General features: G+C 40.9%; 1 protein-coding gene across 2 annotated transcripts in view; it reads right to left on the bottom strand.

Annotated features, from left to right (window-relative positions):
• C4H6orf132 (chromosome 4 C6orf132 homolog) overlaps positions 1–10821 on the bottom strand; it is a 53723-nt gene extending 42902 nt beyond the window's left edge. The window contains exon 1 of one of the 2 annotated variants that reach the window (XM_031964857.1): positions 9868–10821. In XM_031964857.1, coding sequence (XP_031820717.1) covers positions 9868–10012 — 145 coding nt within the window. In that variant the 5' untranslated portion in view covers positions 10013–10821. The remainder of the gene's footprint in view (positions 1–9867) is intronic. The other variant, XM_031964858.1, reaches the window with a different exon arrangement.
• Between the last annotated feature and the right edge of the window lie 4685 nt (positions 10822–15506).

Raw genomic sequence — 15506 nt, 5'->3', positions numbered from 1 at the left:
CTTTAAGTCTAATTCAGGATAGAAAAATTGAGGATTTGAAACACTAGCAGTCACCTGGAATGCCCTTCAAATATACGTAGGGAATAAGGAGAGAGGAAAATCCGCAATGAATGGAGCACCCACACATGAGAGCATTCCTCCCCTGCCATTAAATGTAAGGAAGCAGTGCCAATATCTGAATATGTAGAACTTCAGATGACAGGAACCACATGAAGATTTGGGGACAGCTGTCTGGCCTGTTTCCAAATCCTGGAGGAGCTCAGATTGCACAGAGAACTCCCAGACATTGCTCTTCCAGAGACTTGAGTAAAAACCCCAAACCTTTATGTGGGACACAGTATGGAAACTAATATGGGAAACCCAGTCCTGCAGGCTTCCTTGGGAAAAGGGAAGGGAAGCACAATGCAGATAGTCTCATTTGATCCTTACAACAATGTTGTGAGGTAGGTGCTATTATTATTCCCATTTTATAATTAAGGCAACTGAGGTAAAAAGAAATTAAGTGATTTGCCAGAGTCACACAGCTACTAAATGTCTGAGGTCACTTTTCAACTCGGGTCGTTTTGACTCCAGTGCTGATACTTTTTGCACTACTGCCCCAGTAGAATTCATGATTAATGATAATAACCACAATAATATATTTACATGGCTTTTATGAGTTTACTGAGTGCTTTTTCTTTAACAGTCCAGTGAGGTTGACAAGTACCATTAGGATTAATCCTATTTTTCAGATGAACCTGAAAGAACTAAAGACTTTTCTGAGGTAAAACACAATAAATGCTGAAATTGAGATCCAGACTCAGTTCTTCTGATTCCTAGTTCAGCATTCTTATCATACCATGTCCCTTTAAAAACATTTTTTAATCATCAAAAATCCTCATCTTCTTCCTACCTTCACTCCATCAATTGAAAAAGGAAACAAACAAAAACTTTTGCTACAAACACAAATAGTCAAAAGCATCCATTCAAAAACCCCACAATTGCTGTATCCAACCCCCTCCCCTTCTCATTTTTGTACTTGGAGTTTTCCACCTTTTTATAAGGAGACGGGTATCCAACATATTCCTTTTTAAATTAGGATAAACAGAGAAGAAACCTGTGGCCTGAATCAAGGGTCAAGACCCCTCAGTCAAGGTTTCTGGTCCTCCTTCCCCACTCAGGACTAAGTTTAGTTTTCTATTTTTATTTCCTCTGCCCTCCTCACCCCCTCCACCCCATACCCTAGATACTAATCCCATGAACAAATTCCCTCAGCTACAAAATAATACAAAAAAACCCTCTGCCTGGTTAAGAAGCATTTATTAAGTGCTTTATTAAATGCTGTGCTAAGAGTTGAGGATACACAAAAATAGTCCCTATAGTATGGAAATCTACATTATAGAGGGGCTATCTTGGCAGCTATACAGATAATTAGCAAGGTTTATTAAACAAAGGTACCAGGACTCCTGGATCCTATCCTCAGTCCTGCCACCTGTTGCCCAGGGTCTGGGAGTCCTAGAATCTGTTAAACTTGAGCTCTAGCCATCAGACTGTCTTGAGAGATGCAAGAAGCAAGAGATGAAAAAGCATCATTAGCAGTTCAGCTGTCTGTGGTTTTTCTTTATGAGTTTCCTACAGACTTCAGTTATGAAATCCTACTCTTGGAAAGTTAGAGAAAAGAGAAAAAGGAGGAGGAGGAAGCCCAGAAATGCATTAGTCATGAGGCTAGAGATACATGGAGCCAGAGTGACTGTCAGCCTGAGAGCCTCTCTCTATGGCCCTTTCCTTCTGCCTTCATGTCTCATTTCTGGCTGGCTAATAGCACCAGACTCTGAGTGATCAAATTCCCTGATCCATTTAGTATTCACTAGGAATCACATGCAAAGGTACCATGTCAGGCAATGTGTGACAGAGTGAAGTCTGTTGGCATTCCTTATTCTTCAGGATCATTAAAAATTAGCTATCAGTACAAAAATAGTAGTATAAAACAAGCACTAATTGAACAATAGTAGTCAGGAGAACTGGGTTTTACTTCCAGCTCTACCATGAATTTTCTGTGTGGGTTTGAACAAATTGCTTTCCTTCTCTGGCTCTCAGTTAATTCCTCTGTAAAAGCAGGGAGTAGGCTAGATTATTTCTATCTAAGGTCCGGTGCCACTGTAACATTCTAGGAGTGGATGATTCCACAAGTGGCTCAGAAAATGAAGACTCTTGAGAATTAAGAGGATGAAATATCAGTTTGGGCTGGGGCAATCAGGTAACACCTTCCTGGAGGTTCTTCTGGAGTTGAATCCCCAGCTAATATAAGCAGGGAGGTAGGGGTGGAGTGGGGTAGATAAATGGGTAGAAGGCACCAACTGGTCCATAGGTAACATTTCCATGATCACAAGCTCCTGTTTCTCCTTCTTTCTTGACCGCTTTCATTTCTAAAAGAACAAACAGCTTCCCTACCTTCTACTTCCTCCCCACCCCCCCACCCCCCCCAACCCCGCCCTCCCACCTCCATTTTATCCTACTGAGCAAATAGACTCTAGGATCATCCTAATCCTATATTTATTTGTACACCTAGTTCATCCTTCCCCCTACCTCCTAGGATGAAAGCTGTTTTAGGACAGGATTGGGGTAAAGACCTTCTGAGTCCAAATGACCCTACAGTTACAAACTGGAGGGCAGCCTCTAATTGGATACTGGGGGAGTTAAGCAAGGACAGAGGCTTAATTCTATTATTATAACCCAGAATAATCCCAGTAACCTAAATCCTCTTCATCCCAGGTCCAATTCTAATCCACAATCCCTGCCAGCCAAGGGGTAGCCACTGCTTTCCCAATGGAGGGAGATGAGGGAAGGAGGAAGGGATGTAGCCACTAATTGACCATAATGAAGTCCTTCCTTGGTAATTAGCAGGTGAGAAGAACAACAGGTTGAAAAGTCCCAGCCTTTCCCAGAAGGACTTCTGAGTAATTAGAGATTACCTTACTCAAAAGCAAAACAGAGGGGATGGATTAGTCCAAGGTCAAAAGGAGATTTAGAGGACATGGGGAGTGGTTCCGAAAAAACATAAAAGAAAGATTGGTTGGACTAAGAAGGGGGCCATGGATTTATGTGAGGGGAAGGGAAGAGAGATGATCATAGGATGGGTAAAGGATAGTATGGAAAAGAGGAAATCTCAGAGGGGCTATAGAGTGTGTATGTGGGAAATGGGTAGGGGGAGGTAAGGCTAGAGGGAGCCACTTTATCCTTCCTGGAAAATACAGAATCATGGAACTGGAGGGAGCCTTAGAGATCTTTTAGGCAAGAGAGTTCTTAATCTTGTTTGGGTTATGGATCCCTTTGGAAGTCTGAAGAAGAAATGTTGCCTACAGACCAACTTTTCAAAAATCACATTTTTAGGTGTATAAAATAAAATACATAGGATTGCAAAGGAAACCAAGGATATCGAAAGTTATTAAAATAATAAAATTTCCATGTTCTCTCCCTCCAAATCTACCAATGGATCCCCCCTTAAGGATCTGTGGGTCTCAGGTAAAGACCCCCTGATCTAATCGAACCCCCTTGTTTTAAAGATGGGCTGAAAGGTAAAAAGCAAAGATGTGATGTGCTCAAAGTCACACAGACAGTTAAGGTACAGAAATAAGATTTGAAACTAGGTTGGGAGACTTTCAATCTAGGATTCTTTGGCTAGCATTGTGTAAACTGGCCACAAAAACAAGAAGAAGGGATTATATAATACATGTACTGCAGAGCGGGAAGGAAGGTGGTGGCAGGTTGAGTATGTGAATGTGCAGAGCTCCAGGCAAACCACAGAATACCTCCAGGAAACAGGAGCACAAACAAAAGTCTCCTTCACACCCCCAGAGAGAAAGTCACAGGTCAGCCTTCTCTGCTAGTGCCAACCTGGTCCTGGCTGAGATTAGTTTAGTTCTACCTATAAAGTACTTTCAGAAGCCCTGCTAGACCAAGTTTTCATGGAGGACATTAAGAAAATTTAATTTTCCTTTATTGCAAGAGGTTTTGAACACATATATATGTAGGTATCTATGTATGTGTATATATACACATATATGTAATTATTATATTTCACTATAATTAGTTTATTTTGTAATCTGATGTCTTTTATTCATTGAAAAACATTATTTTGAGAGGTCCATAGGCTTTATCAAAGGGCCAGAGGAGTCTATAAAGTAAAAATGTTTAAGAACCCTAATTCTAATGAGATGTAGGAGAGCAAGACTTTTGTTCCAGCCCTGGATCTGCTTTCTACTTGCTGGCTGCCCAATCCCCAGAAATTCTTACGAGGCTCAAATATATCTACAAAAGTAAGATGCTGGGTGGTATAGTAAATGGAATGCTTTATTTAAAGTCAAAAAGACTGAGTTCAAATTCTGCCTCAGACATTGAAAAGTTCTTTGACTCTGGGCAAGTAGTTTTACATTTCAGCTTCAGTATACTTATCTATAATATAATGGGGGTAATTTATACCTGCACAGTAGGCAATTTATATCTATCCACAGATGATTGGAAGGGATCACCTATGTGAAGTGCTCTATAAATCTTAAAGTACTATATAAATGATAGCTATTTTTGTTGTTGAGAGTGCTATTATTATTAGAGCGATATCTTCACCATAAGAGAGCATCTGTGAAATATTACCTGAACATTAGCTTCAAGAATAGTAATAATGATAGACACAGATTGCAGAGATTTTGGGGTGGTGGCCTTCTCTCTACTTTACTCAGCAAAATGGCTCTGGGGTGCAAGCCAATTATAGAGGCATTAAGAAAACCTACAGTGGGGTCGGGTTATAGGTCTGGTACAAAAGACAGAACATTGGTCCTGCGGATAGAGTTCTTGGGTTCAAATTTAATTTACACCTAGCTGGGTCCTCTTGGGCAAGTCATTTAACCTGAGTCAATTCTGTCATCTATAAATTGAGGGGATTAGTTTAAATGACCTCTGAGATCCCTTCCAGTCTCAAAGCCATAGTCTATAATGATTATACCAGTTCAGGGGTCCTGAGCCTCCATCTACCAGAAACAAAGTAATCAGGAAATAGAGAAGCACATCTTGGATTCTTTAGAGATACATAAAGATACATAAAGATACATGCTTTTCCTCTCAAAAATCACAGTACAGTAGGTGGCCACCCATCAGGAAGCTGAAATGCAAAGAATGCAGCTCTGTTGACTAAGGAGGAAGGTGATGATGGAAGGGATGAAGAGGAGTCTGGGGAACACAAATTCCCATTCAGATCTTCTTGAAGGAAGCACCCTGGCTTAGAAGGAGGAACCACAATTATGAACACAAGAGTTAATGCTTAATGAGTGCCTTATGATCACAAATACCACACATTATTTCATTTTATCCTTACTACCACCCTATGAGGTAGATGGTGAAGATATTCACATCAACCCCATTTTACAGATAAGGAAATTGAGGTGCAGGGATATGGAGGGATTTGCCCAAGCTCACACTACTAGTAAAAGGGTGGAGAATCATGACTCAAACCTGGAATCTTCTGACTCCAAACACAATGATCTTTCCATAAGACTCGTCAGGACAAGAGACCTTAAAGAAAGTAAAGGGATCCGACAAACATCTTAGGGATAGTTAGGCAAGGAGAGGATTCTATCTTTTTCTTAAAACTCCATCAGCAAACTGAGTGGATGTCCATCAACTGGAGAATGGCTGAATAAGTTATGGTATGAATGTTATGGAATATTATTGTTGTATAAGAAATGATCAGAAGAATGATTTCAGAGATGCCTGCAGAGACTTACATGAACTGATGCTAAGTGAAGTGAGTAGAATCAAGAGAACATTGTACACAGCAACAAGATTATACAAGGATCAATTCTGATGGACGTAGCTCTTTTCAACATTGAGGTGATTCAGGCTTGTTCCAATGGACTTGTTTTGGAGAGAACCATCTGCAAGGGAGAGGACTGTGGGGACTCAGTGTGAATCACAACATAAGATTTTCACTTTTTTTGTTGTTGTTTGCTTGTTTTTTCTTTTTCATTTTTTCCCCTTTTTGATCTGATTTTTCTTGTGTAGCATGATAATTGTGAAATATATATATAGAAGAATTGCACATGTTTAAAATATTAGATTACTTGCTATCTAAGGGAGGAGAAGGGAGGAAGAGGAGAAAAAAAATTTGGAAAACACGGTTTTACAAGAGTGAATGTTGAAAACTATGCATATATTTTGAAAATAAAAAGTTTTTTTTTTTTTTAAAGTCCATCAGCAAAAGAACACATACATTCTGCTCTCCATTCTCCTTGTATATCTGGGGAGGGGTGGGGAGTGGTGATAGAGAGGGAGGACTCCCCCAATCTATTCCAAGTTCCTACAAACCCTCCCCTCAATTCTTTTACACTGATTCTCCCTTCCCCATCTCTATTACTATTGTCTCCCAAATGGGCCAATTCTCATTACCCCAGGTTTCAGAGGCAATATTTCATACAGAGGGTTGAGGGGTCTAGTCTTTAGCTATTTGTGTGAGAGAGTTATTTTATTCCAATCAGTATCAGTTTTCCCTGATGTCTAATAGGACAGTTAGGAGAAAAGAGCTGAGGAAACAATGCTGAAAATAATCTTTTGATAGAAATGGTAGAAATAAAGTCCATTTGTATAATTCCTACTGCTTTTCAAATGTATGGTTCTCTTATCCACAACTACTCTGAAGGACTTCCGATGAAAAATCCTATCCACAAAGTAAGAACTTATTATGTCTAAATATAGATTGAAGCATTTTCTCTCTCTCTCTCTCTTTTTCTCACTCTCTCTCTCAATTTTTCTTAAGGGTTTTTATTTTCATTAGGGTGGGAGATGTTTGTTTTTTTCCTACAACTTGACTTTTATGAAAATGTTTTTGATTGTTAATATTAAATAAATAAAATAAAACAGAAAAAAAAAAGAGAATGTACTTTTCTTGTGATTCTGAAAAATTTTAGAATAGATATCAAGCCCATTTGAAATGAGAAAATTGATGTCCATCAAGACAGGAGAAAAGAATTGAGGAAAACTTGGACAAACAATCCTGGAAATAATGTTTTGATAGGGGTGGTAGAAATAAACTTCATTTATATATTTCCTTTTCAAAGTACTTCCAAGTCTATTATGAAAATGTATGATTTTCCTAATTCTGGGACATTGTGAGAATAGATATCAGGCCCATTTGATATGAAAAAATTGACTAATGAGAAAAAAAAGCCAGTTAGTAATAGCCAGGAATAGAATCTAGGGTTCTTGATTCCTGGTTCATTCTTTTCATATTTGGGCTTTGACATACACAATCCTTCCCCCACCCCCCAATACCATACATACCCACCCACCTCTATTCCTGTTTGACAGGGTGGAGGGCCAGCTGCCACACCCACCAGCACCCAATACCTCCAACTCAGCACACAGGAAACCCTGGAGAGCAGACTACCCAATGCATGCTTTATTTTCCACCCCTACTTGTGCTGAGACTGGCCCAGGCTGAGTCAGCTAGTACCAGGGCCCTGCCCTGGGGAGAGGGAGCTGCCCTCATGGGCCCTGCCCAAACCTAGGAAGGATACTAGCCACTTCCAGGATCCAGGATTCCCTCTTCTACAATTTCAGGGAAGACTGAGACTGAAATGTTTCTTTTGGCTAATCTCAGCTGGCCTGCCTATACTTTCTACTTTGACCAGCCCAGAGCTCAATGCTCAGATAAGGAGGGAAAAAAATGTTTCATCCCCATCTCCTTCCCAATCCCACTGAATTAAGAGCCAACAAGATCCTGTGAGCTCTTCCTGGCACACGAACACACAGGGTGTATATCAGGGCAGACCTCAGGCTCTATATCCTCCCCCAAACACAACTTCAGATCTTAAGATCATAGATTTAAAGGAGGAAAGGATTGAAGAAGCCATCCAGTGGAATCCCCTACTGTTACATATGAGGAAACTGGGTCCTGGAGAAGTCATTATGTGACTTGTCCAGGGTCAGGAAGATGGTAAAGCAGTCCCACCCAATCATCTTATAGGTGAGGGATGTTCATTTAGAGTTCATCCTCATAATGGCTGCCTTAATCCTTCCTTACCAGCCCTCTTTGCTCATTGATAGATATGTCACAAAAACCTGGGAAATGTTTTGCATTTGTGGGGTTGTGGTGGGCTGGGGGCTGTGTAATTGTAAATTATTATAAATTTGTAAAATATTGTAAAATTGTAAAAATTGTAAATGCCTCGATGTCAAGGGTCAAGTCCACATAACTTTACTTTACTCTCTATTTAGGCTATTGTAGATTCTTCAACTCCCACCACCTCATTACTAGTGCAAAACCTGATGCTGCTGTAACTGGTAGTAAATAAAGAAGGGCTCCCTGAAGCAGGAGACTAGAACTAGAGTCCAGGGACTGCAGGGAACCCAAGTGGGGTTCTTGCAGCTTGCATTTTGTATACTCCCACGGACACAAGGTCGGTCATCTGTAACTAGTCCACAACTGAATCTCCTTCCCCTCCACTCTCCATTTCCCCCAAATTAAAAGAAGTACAAACTGCAGTGAGATGAATTGATGAGGTGATACAGGGCCCAAACCCTTGGGCTTGGCTGAACTGTCCACTGATTTCTCCCTTTTTAGATGGTGTCCATCCTAATTTTGCTAAGTAGGGAGTGCATCAGGGGAAGGGGCAAGAGTAGAAAGGGTCATAAGCCTGAGTGACCTTAGGAAAGGTTACTAAAATTACCTGAACCTCAGTTTCCTTCCTTGAAGAGAGAGAAGGGTGGATTAGATGGCCTAATAGCTCTAAATCTATGCCCTTAGGACCACTCTACCTGCCTTCCCAGTTCCTATAAGTTTCTTCTCTTGATTCAAACCTTCTTCCCAACAAACCCTTCAAACCATGACTCTGATGACAGGCATAGAAATAGGGGAAAAGTCAGTATTAAGTGAAAATGTGACTCATTTCTTCACATGTATTGACATCAAGGACAGTCAAACCCCACCTTTGTTGACTTTTTCGTCTGATAGAAAACCCAAACATGCCAAAGTGGGAGGAGCTGCAGAATAGAGTGGGTCTGGCGACCCTGGAACAGCTGGCTCCCCTGTGGCTCCTCTGACCAATCTGACCCCTATGTGGCAACACTGGGCAGGGCCTGTGGCAAAGTCAAGGCCTGGAAGTCAGGGTTAAGGGCAAGGCAGGGGTGTCCCCAGAGTCCTTCAGTCTCTCTTTGATCGAAAACTGGAACCATAGAGATTATTTAATAAAACCCTTTTTTATTGGATGAGGAAACTAAGGCCGGGAGAGGAAAAGCGATTCAGAAAAAAAGCTTCTGAATTAAAAAGATAAAGGGGGTATTAGGGGTTGGGAATTTTCATTGGCAGGCCCTGCTACATACCCTTTGACTGTGAGAACTTTAAAAAAAAAAAAAAAAAAAAAAAAAAGGTTATACTTAACCAACTAGGGGAAGAACAAACACTTCAGAAAGCGGACTGTGGGAAGGAAGCCCTGCAGCGGGATCCTTTGGGATCCCCTCCGTGCACACATAAACACACACACCCCTCTGGATCCCAACAGCACCTCCTTCTCCCAGGCCAGCCCAGCGCCAGTCCCCCAGCTCTCCTCCCCTTTCTCCTGCAGTTTCTCTCTCCCTCATTCACAGGTTCTAACGCGTCCCTTTCCCGTCCACCCTCTTCTCCGAGTTTCACGTCTTCCCTGCTTGCACTGAGCCCATGGAGGGAGCCTCAGACTCGCGCTCCCTGGGTACATGTGCCTCTCGGCTCTTTGCAGGGTGAACGGGAACGAAGACACCGGGCCAAGCCCTTCAGTGGGGGCTTCAGAGGGATCCTTTAATTCCCCGGCCCCACCCACTGGCAGAGCTCTCCCCCTTCCGGCCCCAGCCCCAGAACCGACTCACCAAAGTTCCTGGTCCCCTCCAAGGGGACCTCCTGGGTGAAGATCCAGGGCGGGTTGGTGGCATACAAGGAGGTGGTGGTGGGAGTTGTATGTTTCTTCCCAAAGAGTTTGCTGAAGGTCCCTTGCACCGACTGGTTCTTTTTCATCTTGCCCTCTGCGTGTGTTGAGTTGCGCAGGGCCGCCTCCTCCCCGGCGCCGGGGTTCCGCTGAGTTGGGTTGGACTCTGCCCCGGCCTCTCACCGAGGGGAAGATTCTAAGAAGTCATTCCCCCGTCCACGGTCCTAACCCCGCCACTATCTGCAAAGGCTGCAGGTGCTATGGGCTTCGCAGCACTCCTGGAAATGGGAGGCACCTGGACAGGTAAAAGGGCTGGTTGCTGTTACCTGGCCCCGCCCAGCCGCCGCACCACAGCAGCCGCCCCACCGCCCAACTCCCCGGGTCACATTCCAGCCTGCCTCTAGCCTACAACAAGCCATTGTTCAGCTGGCCTAGCTCAGGTAGTCTGGGAATCTATGCCCAGCAAACCTCCTTCTCTGGATGGCCACCTAGGACCTTCCTGGCAAGTCTGTCGGGCCCATTGGGTTCCTCCCTTTGTGTTTCCTGATTTCTCCCACTGCCTCAACCCCCACTGAGGAGAAGCTTCAAATTCCCACAAGAACTAGCTGGGTTCATGGTGGTTCATGGGACCAAAGATAGAATTTAGAAAGAAACGGAGCTTAAAATGGACTTGTCCAGATTTGTCCCAGATAATAAGGAGCAGAGGAAGATTCAAACTCGGTCCTATTTCTCAATCCTCCATTCTCATTCTACAAGCACTAATGAGTGTGAACTAGAGACAGAATAGCCTACTACAGAGTCCACTGGACTTGAATCAGGATGGGCGGGTCTGACTCCCGGGAACTCTAACCAAGCTGAAACTTGGAAGCTCAGTCATACTTACTATGTGAGATCCTGAATAAATTACTGAACTTCTGACTGCCTCAGTAGTCTTATTTTTAAAATGGAGAGGTTAGACTTGATGGCCTCTAAATCTATGAGCAAGGAACTAACAGTTTCTGAAAGCAAACCATCAAAGACCCGAGCAAGTCCCAGGCCATGGGAGGATAAAACACTTTTCTTCTGTTTTGCTCCAGGACCTGGAAGTCAGAGGGAAATATGAGGGAGGAAAGGGTAGGATTGTCAGGTTTATGTCTCTTGACAAAATGTGTCAGCTGGGTAGTTTGTGAAGTGTGTGATTCAGTGACACAGACAGATACTGACTGGACTTTCCACTGAATTACCCAGGTAACAGCCCCTCTTTCTGAGTTATAAAGGCCCAGAATGCTCCAAGCATCCAGATGCCTGTAATTTTGATTTAGTTCCATCAGTGACAGCTTAATTGTGTGGCAAAGAAGCTTCCTACCTCAATAAAATAGAGTCCTCCAACCTTTGGGACACCTATGACCAAATGAGACATTGAAACTGACTGCTTTTATTCCTCATTCTGTAAAGATGCTTACCTGCTCATGTCTAAAGACCATATTTATTTAGAGTAACATGTACTGGAAAGACCAAATAAGTCATCAAAGTTTTCATTAAGTGCTTTCCATGTGCTGATGGCTGTACTAAGCACCAGAAATACAAATATAAGCAAAAAGAAAGTCCCAGCACTTAAGGAGCTTATACTCTAAATAGGGAATTCAGCACATGAAAGGAAGCAAAAAAAGAGGTGGGAATAGAGTGTGGAAATGAGATAGGGTGGGGAATGGAAGCTGCAGAGGAATGGAGATATAGCTAGTTTGGGAACTTGTTTTGCAGTGGATATTCTGGAACCAAGCACTCAGAGAAAAATGTTGAGAAATGGTAACATACTTCCAATATGGTGAAGTCCAGAGAATAAATGGACTTCCACGGTGAGAAGACTTCTGTGGCATTGGAGCAAATTTAGAAAGTCAGAAGTGGGATCCAGAGAGGCATGGAAGCACTGAATTTATACTCAAGAATTCTATTCAAATTCTGTGGCTGTTACTCTGAGGATTAGAGAAAAGTGACCAGTACAGGAAAAGGTGGTAGGGATTTCAATTCAATAAAATATTTATTAAGTGCCTACTATGTGCCAAGCATTGTGCTAAGTGCTGAGAATCCAAAAGGAGTCAAAAGATATCCTTGTCCTCAAGGAATTTACAATCTAATGGAAGTAGGAAGGACTTGGCTGAGCTTCCCTATTCTTCCATTTTCTTCTGTGTGACCATGAATAAGTCACTTAACTTTTGAATCTCAGTTTCCTTCTCTGTAACATGGGATGATGATACTTGTACAATCAACCCACATAGGAATGGTTTGAGACAAAAGTTCCCAAACCTTGAAACACTAAAGAAACGAACCATTTAATAATAGAAAAAAAATGTACCGAGTACCTATTATCTAATATCCATCCATCAGTAGGCATTTACTGAGTGCCTTCTATGTTCCAGTCTTGTTGCTAGTCTGGAGATACAAAGACAAAAATAAAACAAACCCTGGAATGTTCATTCTTTTGGAGGAGGAGAAAGAACACATACATAATTATACATAAATGCCAAATAAATGCAAACTAAAGTTTGAGGGGAGGGCACTGGCAGCTGAATGTAGGGAGATGCTTCACATGAGAAGGTGGTGCTTGAGCTGTTTTTGAAAGAAGCAAGAAGTTCTAAGAGTTGGAGGGGGATGGGAAAGGGGAAAACCCTTCTGGATTTCTGGGAGATAAAGACATTGTCAGCCTGGCTAAGCATTCTGAGTGAAGACTAAAGTGTAAGAGATTCTTTCCCCAAAGGAGCTCTGAGTCTTATCATAGAAACAAGCCCTACACTGGGAGAATAAGATAACCTCTTACATATACACATATATAGGAATCTATGTACATAGATAATAGATCCATGGATAGATAAGAACTAAAGCTATGATTTCATTGATACAGGGAGCTCCAGGATGAAGGACCTCTTTCTACCAAAGCAGCTTAACAATGTCTCTGCAATTTAGAGTTTTAGGGAATTTTTTAGTCAGAGTGATTTTCCCAGAGTCACATAGCCAGAGTATGGTAGAGACAGGATTTGTTAGGTCTTCTTGGCTCCCAAAGGAACTCTTTATGCATATCATATAGCTTATTATGGTTATTGCATATCCATCTATCATCTATTGAATCCCTTCTGTTTCTCTATCTATATAACTCCATGCATATCTAAATATCTATTTCTTTATATCTATTTGTAACTCTCTAGCTATATCTATCAATCTCTCTCTAACCTATATCTAATTATCTATATCTATTTTAGTATTTATATCTGCCTATATATATTTATCCATGTATCTATATCTGTTTATATATTTATATCTATTTCTGTATCTAAATCTGCCTATCTATCTATAATTAGATATAATTATCTTTTTCTCTATATCTACCTATTTCTGTATCTATATCTGTGTCTATATCTATGTGTAGCTATCTCTCTATATATTTAATTATCTTTCTTTCCATATTTCCTCATCTATTTTTATATCTATGTCTATATCTATATGTAAGGATCAAATGAAATAATATATGTAAAGCTTTGCAAATGTTAAAAGTGCTATATGAATGCTAATTGTTTTAATTTGGTATTTTAGGACTTCAGAGAAGGGGAGGTCATTCTGGGATGTCAGGAAGGTTTCATAGAATAGGTAAGGAGGGTATATATAGGTGGGGGCAAGCACAGGATACAATAGGAGCTAATTTAGCATGGGGATAAAGCAAGCAAGAAATAAATGCATTTAAGGGGAGACCAGTAGCAAAAAGGCATCAAGGTGTAATAAACAGAGTACAATAGTACTCAGTGCTGGGAACACTTGGGTTCAGGTATCTCTGATGTTTTCTAACTGTGTGACACCAGCTAAGTCACTTGACCTCTCTGTGACTTATCTACAAAATAAGAAAAAACAAACTTAATGACTTCTAAGTTCCCTTTCAGGTGTAAATCAATGATCTTACACCTACTCAATGGGAGGAGAAGGTTCATAAAAAGAGCCGTAGGACATAAGATTATCTAGCTTAGGGATAGGGAGTGCATTTCTTGAGGATCTCAAAGTTTGGACTTGATTTGTGATTCAATGGAATCCTGGATTCAAATTCTGCCTCTGACACATGTGTGACCTGGAGCTAGTTATTAAAATTCCTTAGGTCTCAGTTTTCTGATTTATAAAATGAAAATTTTGAAATAGATGATCTCTGACATTTCTTCTAACTCTACAGATAACAGAGGGAAATGTAGATTTTTGAGTAAGGGAGTTCCCTGATGAAAGGAGCAGGTGTGTGTAGTAGGATCGGAAGATCTGAGATTAGGAAGAGGCAAGACAAACAGCTTCTAAGGCCAATGCAAATTTGCCAACCAGGGCTTGTTAATTTACTTTATTTCAGGGTTTCTTAAATTTTTCCACTTGTGACCCCTTGCCACACAAGAAATTTTTACATGACCTCATCTCTGAAGTGTTTCTAGCAGTGCTCATGCATGCACAGTGCAAAGTGCACATTAAGTGTTCAAAACCCATGCTGCAGTGAAGTCAATGCAACATGGTCAAGGGCTGCCAGAAACATCTTGCATTCGTCATGAATTTTATTTTTAATTATTCTTTGATCATTGTATTCAGAAACCTTTTATTGTTCCTAAATTTTTCATGACCTCCCCATTCATTTAGATGATCCCAAATGGGGTTGTGAATACAGTTTAAGAAGCTTTTCTTTTCTTTATTTTAATTTGTTGTCCTAGTGTTTTTTGGCCTTTTATGAACTATTGCTTTCACTCCTTTCTCCTCCACTTCCCATGAAATCTTTCCTTTTCACAAGGGCCATTAAGCCAACCTTAGATAAGAATGTTGGACCTGGATTCAGGAAGACCTTGAATTCACATCCAGTCTCAGACACTAGCTGTGTGACTCTGGGGATATCACCTAACTTATTTGCCTCAGTTTTCTCATCTGTACCTTCCAGGATATAAGGATCAAATGAGGTGATAATTGTAAAGTATATAGCATAGTGTCTGGCATATCTAATAGGGCATGCTGCGTTTTGCAATCATAGTTTACCACTCCTCTCTGAAAAGAAAGGTCATGTTTCATCATCAGTCCTCTGGAATCAAGATCAATAATTTTATTTCATTTTAAAAATTAATAGCATTTTATTTTTCCAGATATATGCAAAGATAGTTTTCAACATTCATCTTTGCAAAACCTTATGTTCCAAATTTTTCTCCCTTTCTTCCCTCCCTCCCCCAGATAGCAAGCAATCTAATACAGGTTAAACATGTGCAATTATTGTAAACATATTTCCATATGTTTCATGCTGTGCAAGAAAAATAAGATGAAAAAGGGGAAAAAAGTGTGAGAAAGGGAAAAAGAGCAAATAAATAACAACAACAAAAAAGTAAAAATATTATGCTTTGATCCATATTCGGTTGCCATAGCTCTCTTTCTGGATGTGGGATGGCTCTTTCTATCACAAGTCTATTGAAACTGCCTTGAATTACTTAATTGTTGAAAAGAGTCAAGCCCATGATCATTACATAATCTTGTTACTGTGTACACTGTTTTCTTGGTTCTACTCACCTCACTCAGCATCAATTCATGTAAGTTTTTCCAAGTTTTTCTGAAATT

This window comes from Sarcophilus harrisii, chromosome 4 (genome assembly GCF_902635505.1).
Source record: "Sarcophilus harrisii chromosome 4, mSarHar1.11, whole genome shotgun sequence".
Classification (NCBI taxonomy): domain Eukaryota; kingdom Metazoa; phylum Chordata; class Mammalia; order Dasyuromorphia; family Dasyuridae; genus Sarcophilus; species Sarcophilus harrisii.
The sequence above is the reverse complement of the archived record's forward strand: the minus strand, read 5'-3'. Positions and strand labels throughout refer to the sequence as shown.